At 35.4% G+C, this 13,323-nt stretch overlaps 1 protein-coding gene across 1 annotated transcript in view; it reads right to left on the reverse strand.

The window, feature by feature from the left end:
- Window positions 1–544: 544 nt before the first annotated feature.
- LOC121876030 (potassium voltage-gated channel protein Shaw-like) overlaps window positions 545–13,323 on the reverse strand; it is a 74,949-nt gene continuing 62,170 nt past the window's right edge. The window contains exon 9 of the mRNA XM_042380900.1: window positions 545–8,149. Within this exon, the coding sequence (XP_042236834.1) occupies window positions 7,761–8,149 (389 nt within the window). The 3' untranslated portion in view covers window positions 545–7,760. The remainder of the gene's footprint in view (window positions 8,150–13,323) is intronic.

Genomic DNA, 13,323 nt, shown 5'->3' on the forward strand with positions numbered 1-13,323 from the left:
GATGATTCCCATGTAACAGATTTTCCCCCTTGCATCATGTCCCTGTGGAATCACATGGGAAACCAAGATCATCATTATGATTTTATATCCCTTTGTCCCAGGATCATCAGACTGATAATCAACTAATGGACTTACTGCACTTCACAAAAGAACATTCTTGCATATATTCAGGAAATTCAGAAATACTCTTTGATGCTCAATTCCATTAGATTCTGACCTTTAAGCTGTCATTATAAAATTTAAATTGCGAATATTTATGTTCTTCAAATAAAAGTTTTAAATTCATAAAATAAATATACTGTACATATGTGTGTATGTGTGTGTTATTGAATATATATATATATATATATATATATATATATATATATATATATATATATATATATATATATATATATATATATATATATATATATATATATATATATATATATATATATATTTATTTATTTATTTTCATGCTTATTAGGGATATACACTTGATTAAACTTTATAATACTGTACCTGTAATAGAATATGGTACAAATGAAGTTTTTGCCAAAAGTTCGCTTTTCAATTTTATTGCTACAGCATGTAAGGTTAGCTAGACTAATATGATGCTACAGTATTCAGATATACATAGTCTATATTATGATTATCTATGTGATCGCCCCCTCTATAGTGTATACACCAGTTTGAAGAATTTTATCAGAAAAAATTAACTAAAAAACTGAAGTCAATCTATCTACTGAATCTACCTATATCTATTACCATAGATCTTGTTTTTTAGGGAAATCATCTGATTAAGCAATATTGTACCTGCACAGTACTGTACTGTACTACAGATTGGACTCCATTACAAAATAAGAATAACACTTTGTGGTTACAGAATCATTCTAATTCTATGAAAAATTGTGCATATACAGTATATGATAAAACCGACTTAATACATTTGAGATATTCTTTAAATATCTTAACATAACTGAACTTTACCTAAATTAGGTTAGATTAAGTTAGGATAGGTCAGGGTAGCATAGCACTGATACTGTGTTCATTTTCAATTTGTATTTTGTTTATTTATATGACTTATATATTTTATACACCATTTTAAGTGATAAAATCATAAACACTATGATGCAATTACAGTACTGTATCCCTAAAAGCTAATATATATATATATATATATATATATATATATATATATATATATATATATATATATATATATATATATATATATATATATATATATATATATATATATATATATATATATAAAGTACTGTATATATATGCTGGTTTATATAGTCCTGTTTTTGTGATGGAAGTGCTTCAGTCATGGAGTGAAGTACATTGCCTTACCATGTGCATATGTGTATCTTTTCACACAAACACACATAAACATACACATGTAATGTACATTCATATGCATTAATACAAGTAAATGCACATACACTAATGTACAAACATGTACATAGGCAAATTGTACACACAAACACACACATACATTGAATACAAACAGACTTGAACATATACTGTATGAATGGATACACTGTCTGTATTAAAAATAAAATTATATAGTATGCTGAATTTTTGTAATCTTATAAAAAAAAAGAGCTTGCAAAGTTCCTCGATCAAGTACTGTATTTAAATTTACAAATGAATGACAAAGAAGCATCAAATCAATATTATGTATACTGTACCTTCCTCCACATAGCGGAGAAAATGCATCGAAGTCAGTAGGAAGGTCCTATTACTTCAAATTAATAAGAATGAAAGTACTTATGCCCCAATAACAGTGTGCAAGAATGAGGTAGTCCGTCTTGTAATCATTAACCATGAATGTGACTAACTGCTTGTAAAGGTCAGTATCTGTGGGCTTCGGCCACCGACACCCAGGAGCCTGTGCCACCAACAGGCATTACAACAAGTGTGTGTTTCTCCCTAAGAGCTTCAAGTGCAAACCTTCACACTATGTTGATGAATCTGAATTTATCTATTGTGGCAACAGTAATTTAATTATCAAACGGCTGTGATTCAATTTTTCTAGTACAAGGTCAGATAAATGTTAATTCAATTTAATTCCATTCAATTTGTAGTTTCGATTATTTTGCCTCACATCTTTTGACAAATTATCTCTTATCTTATTTTTGTGGTTTGAGATGTGTAAGTAACATAGGTAAGAACTGTTTCATTACCATTTTAATTCATGGTCAACACCAATTAGTCTAAGTCATCAGTCTTAGATTCAAAACTACTGAAGTATTATTAATATTATGTACAGTACCTTTTATATACTTTTTTGATGATCCAAGTACTGATGGCTCACCAATGATGGACCACGGTGGCTACACTGTTCAGTTAACAGGAGACAAGTACAGGTCATCCAAGATAAGTTCACTATTTCACTGTCAAATTTACAGACTCTTTAAAAAATAATTAAGATGTCAGAATTTTATTTTACAGATATTTCATACTGCAATCCATCTGATCGTCTTATGGCTCTCACATTCAAATTCTCACAAAAGTACATATTAGCAGATGTGGTAGCTTTTATTTTAGTATATCAAACTAATGTAACAGTATATTCAACAGGAGAGATAATCTTATCTTAGTTTAACCTGCACATTATGACCTGGATTCACTGAAGACTGTAGGGGGGAAAGGGGAGCTGTAAGAGAGATGGGGCCGCCATTACCAATGTCAACAACCACTATTGTTCTAATCATTGAGGCAGATTTTATAACTTGCATCTGTTATATGTGTAAATTCCCTAGTAGTTTAACTATCGTTCTAAAAAGTTCTAAGAAAATGTATAATTCATTTAATTACACTATCTGGCCAGTGATCGGGATCATCAAGTTTGCACCTAACCTGGACGAAAATCCCCAACCCCGATAACTGGTGTTTTCCCTATGTCTGATGTGATGAAGCAGCCGGGAGGAAAGTGGTTGCTGCCTCACGCGTGCCCCTGAGTATGCGGTGAATGGTTATGGCAAAAGTACAAATTGGAAAGCAGAGATGAGAGATCAACAATAAAGAGAACAACCAATGCATCAGCGCACAAACTACTCTTGTGTAAACATCATTGACACCCCTATTATGCAACACCTTAAAAAGCGTAGTTACTGAAATATATGAAATGCACCAACATTTCAGTTTCACATGTCATAGTAACATTCTAATGAACCACACAAATTCACTTTTGAGTTAATACATCATCGTACTATTGATTCATTTTAATAGTTCTTTACAAAACCTATCTTCCCCAAGCTTTCAATGTATCTAAAATAAGGCTAATTTACAATAAATGTTGGTGTTTTTGGGTGCACAGAAACCAAGGATCATACACTGCTAGATATAGTCGTTATATAAGTGGCAAATTTTCCAGACCATAGAAAATTTGCCCCTAAGTTACTTTCTTCAGCAAGTATTTAGCAAGAAATATCCAGCAATTAGAATTGTTATTTTATGATCATGGAACGTTTTGGTCAACCCAGGCACATATTGATGAGGGGGCTGCTGATGAGTTTAGTAATATAAGTAGTTATTCTTGGAGTAATAGATTAATGCAGTACAGTATTTTAATAAAGTTTACCAAACATTTGTATAACAAAATACAATTGTCTTCTTTTTTGCTTTTGTTGCTTTACTAACTGTGCTCATAGGTTCAGCTCACCCCTGTCCAGGAACTGAAAGCCATAAATGGCCTTTAAAACATTTATAATGTGCATAAGGGAATACAATTTAAATTTTGCTCTTCTTTTAAAGTGGGTGTGTATTTTGCAGAATAACTTAATTTCTAGTTAGTGTACAGTACTGCTTATAGTCCGGTGAACATGTTGGACACCCAAAAAACAGTCAACAATAACATTAACTTTAAACAATTTAGTATAAAAAATCAGGCAAAATTTTGATAATGTGTACTGTTATTGATATACAGTATAATTGTAATGAATCATACTGAGGTTTTTGAATGATAATTAATATAGAAGGAGATCTTACAGTTGAGCTTTATGTGGCCATTCAATGGAAAACCTTAGCTGTACAGCACTGCAGATGCAATAATCTCATTTACACACTATCAGATTCTCTCTAGAACTTGACAGAAGACAGTTCTGAAAATGAAACATATAAATCACTATCATCATTATTTTGATCTATAATATCACTGCCTAAGAAGCCCCCTTACATCAATTAAAGTATATGACAACCTCTACTTTCAGTCAATGAAAAGAATCCGTATCTTAATACAGAATTTCATATAACAGTTTCAACATTGTAGCAAAAACTACTTTCTCATGGGAAAAACAATATATTCTAGCTATGTACTGTACCCATATTATGCCCCTTTGCATAATACAGGGTAACTTTATGCTTGCTTGCATGTCCAGAGCCAATAGAGGCCATGGACCAGGTCAACCATACTATGGTTTATACAAAATGACCTGTTTTCTGCAATATTCAGTTTCTAACATTAATTAACCATAGTGGTATATTAACTAAACTACAACAAACTCAATGCCCTAAAATTTATAAATTTTACATTACTAAAGGTATTCAATCATTATAACTAATTTGAGTAGTCTGTGACCAACTGCCCAAGCGGCTAGTGAAGCCGACAGGTGGTGAAGATGATAAAAGTAATAAGTTTTATGCATCTAGTTTGTTTGAGGTGTGGTACATACTAACCACCTGTGTGTCATATGCTGTAAAAAATAATTTATTCAATTTACTACCTCAGATAATGATATTTAGGTACGGTGACCCGACCTTACTCCTCCTTGGAGAATTCACAGAACAGTGTTCCCTGGCAACCACAATTTCCCACCCTCCCTGTGTAGCATCTAACTTTGGTTTGGTCCCGTAAGTTCTAACATGCAGGGTGTGAAGGAGAGTAGAGGCACCAGCACTAGTCTCCCAGCCTTGCTGTCAGTCAAATTACAATTCATACAATCCAGATTAACAATGTCAGGCAGTTATATTATTTTATATACAACAGAAGGTTACCGTAGCTTATTGTGTTAGTATACCATATATTGTAAAAAGCCTGACTGAAAATAGTCTAATTTAAAAGTATAGTAATTTTACAATGTACAGTACTGTAGTTAATTAAAAACTGTCATTACCTTTTTTGGTCACAGCTTTCACCTACATGCAAAACATGGATGAAATCTTAAAAGCATTAATGAAATAATTAATTCGCTGAAATCATGTTGCGTTGATGAGGCTGCTCCAAGGTGGGAAGCGGTACAGTACTGCGCAAGACTGACCACTTGCGTGCTTCAGGGGGCAGCACCCACCCGGAAGGGCTAGGCAATCTCCAACAAGAAACTCTTTTGCAACCTCTTAGGAAAAGGAGATTAACAATGGGTGTGTATATAAGATCATATGTAGCTTCTCTACAACTTACATTTGCCATTCATCACATACTGTATTAATGTTGCAATTATACTGTACACGAAACATTTATGCAAATATCAAGCTACAAATTGAAAACATTGATTTATGTTCATTAAAATGATGTGCAAGTCAAGGAAGAAGGTGAGCTAAATTTTAGATGTTGGAGTGAAGCTTACAGTTACCAGGTAAAGGAGGCTGCCCATAGTAGGGCTGGGTTTTGCCGCCCCCTGTATGCTCGCCCAGTGCTGCTGCCAAGGTGATATCTAGAGGGAAATTAAATCTCTACGTTATGGAGAGATAATAATCAACAATGCTGTGGTGGGCTGAAGTGATGACTTCATGGCTGACATAGAAGCCCTGAAGTGCCATCACTTCTTGAGTCGGCATATTATGGATACAGTTGTACCTGGCTTATCCAAACACCTCTTCCAATGTCAAATAATATCAGTAACTTTGAGATGAGGGAGTATAGTTCAATGATTCATAAAGAAATCTCTGATGATGGAAAACACCACAAGAGATCTTTTGGATAAGCAAGGCTTCACTACAGCCATAACTTCTCCGCTCCTGACCCTATGTACACATGCGACTTACAGTATGTACTATATAGTCATATGATGACCAGACAAGGCAATATCTAAACTATATTTAGTAACTCAAACCTAGTGTCTATCAGAGACTAACAGGAAAATGTTAATTGAGTGAAAATATAGTTTGGCTACAGTGATGATAATTACAACAAGCAAATAGTTACAATAATCAATGCATTTTAACAGTTGCTTTCTTCTACAAGCTTAAGAACTTTGCATTAACCATCAATATCTCTGTAACCTCACCTTAAAAAATACTCACCAAGCACATTATACACCCCAAACTTGTTAATTTTGTTATACTGTATATAAAACATGCATAAAAATTCATCCTTAATGTATATTTGTAATTACTGGTATAATTTTATAAATGATGAGATTAATTAATAATATATCTTCAATCACATTTCAAAATTAGACAGCTTAGTGTAGAGAGGAGAGGGGGCCGGCAGGCTGAACCTGGCTCATGTGCTGCCCCTATATGTACTGTAGTTAAGAATACTGAATCTTATTTCTTAAATATTATGTTTAATTTATATTATGTTTAATTTATAATAAACCTTATCAAAATATTGTTGTGAGTGGGCTAAGCCTGCTTTCAAAGAATGTACACTCTAGCACCATTCAAGACAAGACTATTTTAATCCAATGTAACTGTAAATCTTATTTTTTTACAGTAGGAATAAAGACAAAACTGAAAATTCGTTTCTATAGAGCCTTTTCTCTTTCAGTGATAAAAATATAAGCTTTATTACTTTGCCAATTAACGCTCCAATATTTGACTATAGATGTCTGATTAATGAACAGATTTTTACTTTACTTTACGAGCAATAATCACTATGATCAGAGGCACACTTTGCCACATACCCACCCTGTACCCTACCATGTCTTCCACTATAAAGCAAAAATACAATGCCATCTGAACTAAATTCTATCACCTTATGATTTGCAATTCTACTGTAGATCTATTATGTTATTATGGACTTGCATAATGCACTGATGCTTCAATAAAATATTTCACTTACTACTATGAATCCCAAGTTGCTGCTGATGCTATACTTAAATCCTTTCTATACATTAAAAGATTGCAAGTAATAAGTGGGACGAGTACAGCACAGAACAAAAGGACTTGAAAGTCAAATGTTTGTACAAACTACAACATTAAGTTTCATACAAATATTTGGCTTCATTTTTTTGCCGACTCACCCTCAGAACACCACAAGTTGAACAATGAGACAAGATGTGGAGATTTTTGTGTCAGATGTTACATTATGAAAAAGTGTAAATATGAAAGCATCACATAACTCTACTTCCAGTTTGGTCCTTTATGGGAGAGGAAACAATAGTGCTAATATTATGTGTCAACAAGCATGCAGACAAAAGGTGCTGTAAAAGTTTTGCATTCGAAGATTCATTGTCTTCTGAACACCAAAATAAAGAAATAATGTATAATAATTATACAGTACAGGTAACACTCAAGGATCACAGTACAACGTCTGTCACACAGCGTCCACACTGGTCGAAGGACGCATTTTCAAGTGTCAAGTTTCACAATTCTGTCAGCTGAATCACTTACATGTCTGAGAAATGATTCATAAACACTGTCTAGTCACATATGTTGCCAGTCTTTCCTCAACTCACACGGTGGTAACAAGTGCCTGTCTTGTCTGTCACCTGACAGATGTTAATACCACTAACGCTGGAAGGCCACTGGGCGCGTTTGGCCAGGAGTCCCCCAAGAACATGGCGAAGATGTTGAGATGTTCTCATTGTTGTAGATGCTGGGGGCTAGACGGTGCTAGGGGTGAGTTCAGGGGAATCCGGCCCTTGGGAACTGCTATCCCCAGTGTCTGCATTCTGCCCATTATCTGGTCCACGAAGGCCCCCAATGGAGCCTGAAGATGACCCCAGGAGAGGGCGTGTTGGGGAAGGAGGTGGTGATGGGGAATGATGGGGATGGGAGGTGGGCGGAGGCTGTTGAAGGGGAACCTGGGAGGGAGCAGAAGTGGGCTGCACCAGAGCCACTTGCGCCATGGTAGCAATGGGGAAGAGTGGCTGGAGGGGGACCGTGGGACCCCCACCCACCCCCGACTGGGATAATAAGGGGGCCTTGAGGGCCGTCTCTAAGCCTACGCCATTGGGGTTCAAGGTAACAGATAGACCCATGCCCATGCCGACTGTAAGAGAGAGGGAGATAGAGTGGTGTTAGCGCTACAAACATTGCAGCCGCGCCGCCAGCATGCCACAATTGCTACATCTAAACATACATGAGCAAAATGGCTGTTAAATCAAGAGTACATCAATTTCCACCAAAACAAATACATATAATCTAAGTCTGAGAGGTGTACTGCACCCACATGCCACATCTACACTAGAAGCAATACTGTATCATGGCAGGGAGCCTTTGAAGTCACTCACTGGAGAACACTACCAGTTACAGGTACGGTATATCATTTTTGTTATACTGTACAGTATATATATATATATATATATATATATATATATATATATATATATATATATATATATATATATATATATATATATATATATATATATATATATATATATATATATATATATATATATATAATCTGCCCGTTTTTGCTGAATTATACATCTGAAACTTGTCAACAATAAAACCTTTAATCTTACACTATAAGTGATATGCTTTTTAATGACACAATCATCGTTGATCTGGTGTTATGGAAAATTTTTTTAATCATTATCTAAGTTATTGGCAGTCTTCCCTTGTTCAGTCAATATCAAATCTAACTAAGGAGATTTATTGTTGTATGGAAGTAAAAACAAAATTAGCTGGGAGAGAAGAATTTTACTTGTGTTTATTGAGTGAATGTATTAATGGATGTTTACAGTACTGTATATATACATTACCTAACTGTAATACTGTATACAGTACTTGTAATACATGATATAATTTTCTTAGTGGGTGTTTTTACTATAATAAGCTGTAACCAGCAGGGTAGAGACCTCAGTTATAAGGTACATCATGGTTTTGGATATTGATACCAACATTTTAATGACACAATGCTAAGATTTAATAAAAGTTATGTTCACTCATTCCAAGCTTCAAATTATGAGGGGTAGTTGGTTAATCTTGATTTACTGTTAACAATGACTTAAATATATGTTTGTTTAGCTAAATAGGGATAATACTGAAGTGCCATTCCAAGGTAATGGACAACAAATATGAAGACTTGGAAGACAAAATGATAAAGTGAATCCTGGTGGGGTTAATAAAGCCAGACAGTGTATCATCAGATTTAGAACACTTTACTCCACTCCCTTGATGATGCACTATGGTGTTACTGTACTGCTGCTTCATAACAGCTTCATTAATTTTAAAACCAACATCACCACTGAATTTCAGGGATCTAAATTAGGAAGCTTGGGTTCATCAATTTATCCTGTTGTGCTGTATAACTGACGGCATGAGGTGAAGAGTCTAAGTGACCAAAACGTGGAACATCAGAAATGCAAATTATATCCTTAGATAGTTTTGCCTTACACCCTAAATCCTGTAATTTTTTGGTAGGGCATTAATAAGGCTGTTTCCAGTGGAGGGGAGTTAGGGGACAGTTCATTTTGGGGACTGCTTATACACTTCCCATGGTAGTGTACTGTACTGTTTAACATTATGTCTCTGCAATAATTTCATAAATATATACTGCACAGTAAAAGGATTCCTTGGCAATGCCCCAGCAGCCACTGCCTACTGGATATTATTTATGATCTACAGTATTACAATTTTCCAATCCTTTTTATCTATTTATTTATACATTACTTTACTTGCAAGTATTGTATGCATGAACCATATATGAAATTTTCTGGGTTATTCAACAATGAATACAGTGAGTGTTAGATAATAGTTTAAGATGTTGTTCAGGAACATGTTGCATGATAATGTATACCAAGAGTCCAGTTTTGCATGTACTGTATATCCCAAAAGTCAAATCAAACCAAGAAGGTAAAGAGTTAGTACTAAAGGAATTTTAGAAATAATAAGTTGTGACTAATCCATACAAAAAAGCAATGAAACACTAAATTATCAACTGAGTTGGAGTGGAAAGTTTCCTTAAAACATCTTCCTGTGTTTCACCTGACAACACCTAATATTAGATGAACTAATTGTAATTTATATAATATACAATATCTATCTCTAGGTTGGCAGGTGTGTAAACTGTTAGTGGACTAGCATGTCTAATACATGTAAACGTATTCCCTAAGTTTCAATTCCAATACATCGAGCCACTACTACTGTACTACGAGAGTTGTAAGAAAATTCTAAAATATGCATAGTCAACCCTCATTTTACGCGGTTAATGTAACCCACAGGGTACCGCGGAAAGTGAGAAACGCGTAAAGTGAATAACATAACATATGGGATTAATTGAAATAGAGACCGGGCCGACCCCCAAACTCCACTTTTTGACGACACACAACTATGTTGTAGTAAAAATATTATCTTAACTTTATGATGGTATGCACACACAATTAATAATTAAGAGAAATATCAAGAATATTAGGTTTTTTAACACTTACATTAGTAAAAAAGATTGCTGGGCACACGGGGATGGGCGGTTGGTTCCAAGGCAGAGGGCAGATTATTGGCCCTCACCTGTATCACTTGTATCAATTGTATCACTATCCACCACAGAGGCTTGCAGGGCCTCTTTGTCAAACCCCCCAAAGTCCATACAAGTCCATATCCTCACCATAATTATCACTATCACTGACTTGGGCCGGCTGTGGTGGGTGGCGGGTGAAGAACTGGTAATGTTTTGATGACTGGGCGACCTTGTGCGCACCATGTTCTCGCCACTTACGCAACATGGCAGATGGCGGGAGGTTTGGATCCAAAAATGGCGCGGCTCGCCAGCCGCTCTCCGCGTAAAGGGGTACACGCACCGCGGAATGTGAGCATCCTGGGTTCCGGCAGGGCACCACGTAAACGTGGAAACGCGGAATGTGGGACCGCGTAAAGTGAGGGTTGACTGTACTGTACTGTACTGTACTTGTACAGTTGCAGAAATGTGTTCTTATACCCATTGTGGTAACCCATGTCTCTACACGGCAACATTGCAGTAGTAGTATAACTATTTATGAATGAATGGGTATTGGCTGTGCAACAACGGATGTGATTAGTGGATTAGGTTTGCTATAGGTCATATAGGTTGGCAGTTTGGAGACACAGGTTACCACAGGATGTGGAGGAACACATTTCTGCAACTGTACAAGTAATATTGGGAAAGACTTTATCTCTAATCTCTACATGGGAATGCTCAAATAAAAGACCAGTCCATCGATTACTACATTAATCAAATTAATAGGGTCAATACTAATGGTCACACTTGCCTGGCCAGTAGTGACCTAAATTCCACATTTCATTCCTTCTCAGTCTTATCATACTATTTTTTTTTAATTTATATTACTCAAGCAAATACAGTCCTAGTGATTATTTTTTCAACAAATTAACCTTTGCTTTTGTTCAAATTACGAAAACATTAGTGCCTTCTGTCATTGGGCTCTTCAAACATTCATACAGGAGTTTACAATAACAAAGTGACATAAAAGGGAAGACTGCCTGATTTCAGCACTACATACAGTACATTAATAACTGATCCTCAAAACATCAGTTACAGATTTCATTTGGCACTTTATAACTTGTATCTCATTTTTAGTTTGGTGCATTCCCTCTAGCTAAGGGTAGCGAGAGATACTTTTTCATGAAAACAGGTTGGTTATATTATGTGTTCCATTTAAAGCTCAAAACTCATATCATGACGTGCATAAAACAAATAAATACACAATAAAAACCTGATTTATTTACAAGGAAAAAAATTTATATACTCTGCAATTGTGGCCATGGCAGGACAGTACTTTAATAATATGAAAGTAAATCTTCATACAATATTTCTCTTTTAGTATAAAGTGGAGAATGGTTAACATTCCCTCACAATACTGTAATTACTTCTTTTGTAATGACTTTGTACAAGATACAGTACTTAATTTGATTAAGGTACAGAGGTATTTAAAATATGGTACTGTATTGAAGAATGACATCCCATAATGAAGCCAAAGTCTGAGGTGAGATCTCAACCACTGAACACCCATGACAGCCCCTACCAGTTGTCATTGGCATGATCATGCAGGGCCTAATGCACTATTCAAAAGAATAATGCAATAGCTGCCTGTCCAACTCTTCCCCATTATTATGAATCGTTCAAAATATCCAGCAGTATTGTAATTGCCTTTCTTGCCTTATGAAGCTTGTAGGTCAGAATTAAACTCCTTAACAATTCACTACAATTTATACCCTTGGATGTTGGACCTAGATCTCCAGTCCTAGCCTTGACAGAGTTCAATCCTTGAGAGGTAGGAAGAAATCCAAGATAATTACCATGACCATAAAGTGAATTCCAAGCTTTTATTTTTCATATATGACCTACAGTTCTGGTGCGAGTGATCTGAGAGATTAAAACCAGCTCAAGATGTTAAGAGGTTTGTTGAACGTTCCCAAACAAGGAGACTGATAAATAATTCTATGTGCTATGCCTTATAAAACTATGTACAGTCCTAACACTATCTACCTCCTAGACCAATGAAGTTTGTGTTAAGAAACTTATATCTCTATGACATCTTGAAATAATGAACATCACTCTCTGCAACGCTGAAGAAAAGACAGAACCTCTATACTCATGTACTCTCTTTGAAATTACTAAAGTACAGTATTATGCTGGTAGTCATGTACAGTATTATGCTGGTAGGCATGTACAGTATTATGCTGGTAGTCATGTACAGTATTATGGTGGAAGTCATGTACAGTATTATGCTGGTAGTCATGTACAGTATTATGCTGGTAGTCATGTACATACAGTATTATGTTGGTACAATACTAGTTTTGTTTAGTATCATTCTACAGTGTAATTTACTTATAAAGAAACTACAGCACCGAAATACTTTTTATCCCATTGTATTTCACTTGTACAACACTTCCCACCTCATGCAGAGTGGTGGTAGACCAGGTGTGAACAGTGACCTGAAGAGTGTGTGTGTGTGTGATGATTTCAGCAGCAGGACTGAAGGTGTACCTCCCAGAATCCGTCAGTATAGCAATGAGGACATAAAGTGAAGTGATTTGCTAAATTCAATGCCTGACCTAAACATTTCACTAGCCAATAGGACCACGACCACATCTCTGGATACCTTAAAATGTTCCTGATGTTACTGGGTAAAGAGCCACTAAGGCAACACTGATTGTACTCTTGTAGTATGATATTTACCAGACTAAAATATGATAAGAATGTCATGTTCTTATAGCTGTAAGTTT

Source organism: Homarus americanus, unplaced genomic scaffold (genome assembly GCF_018991925.1).
Source record: "Homarus americanus isolate GMGI-L3 unplaced genomic scaffold, GMGI_Hamer_2.0 scaffold40047, whole genome shotgun sequence".
Lineage (NCBI taxonomy): Eukaryota > Metazoa > Arthropoda > Malacostraca > Decapoda > Nephropidae > Homarus > Homarus americanus.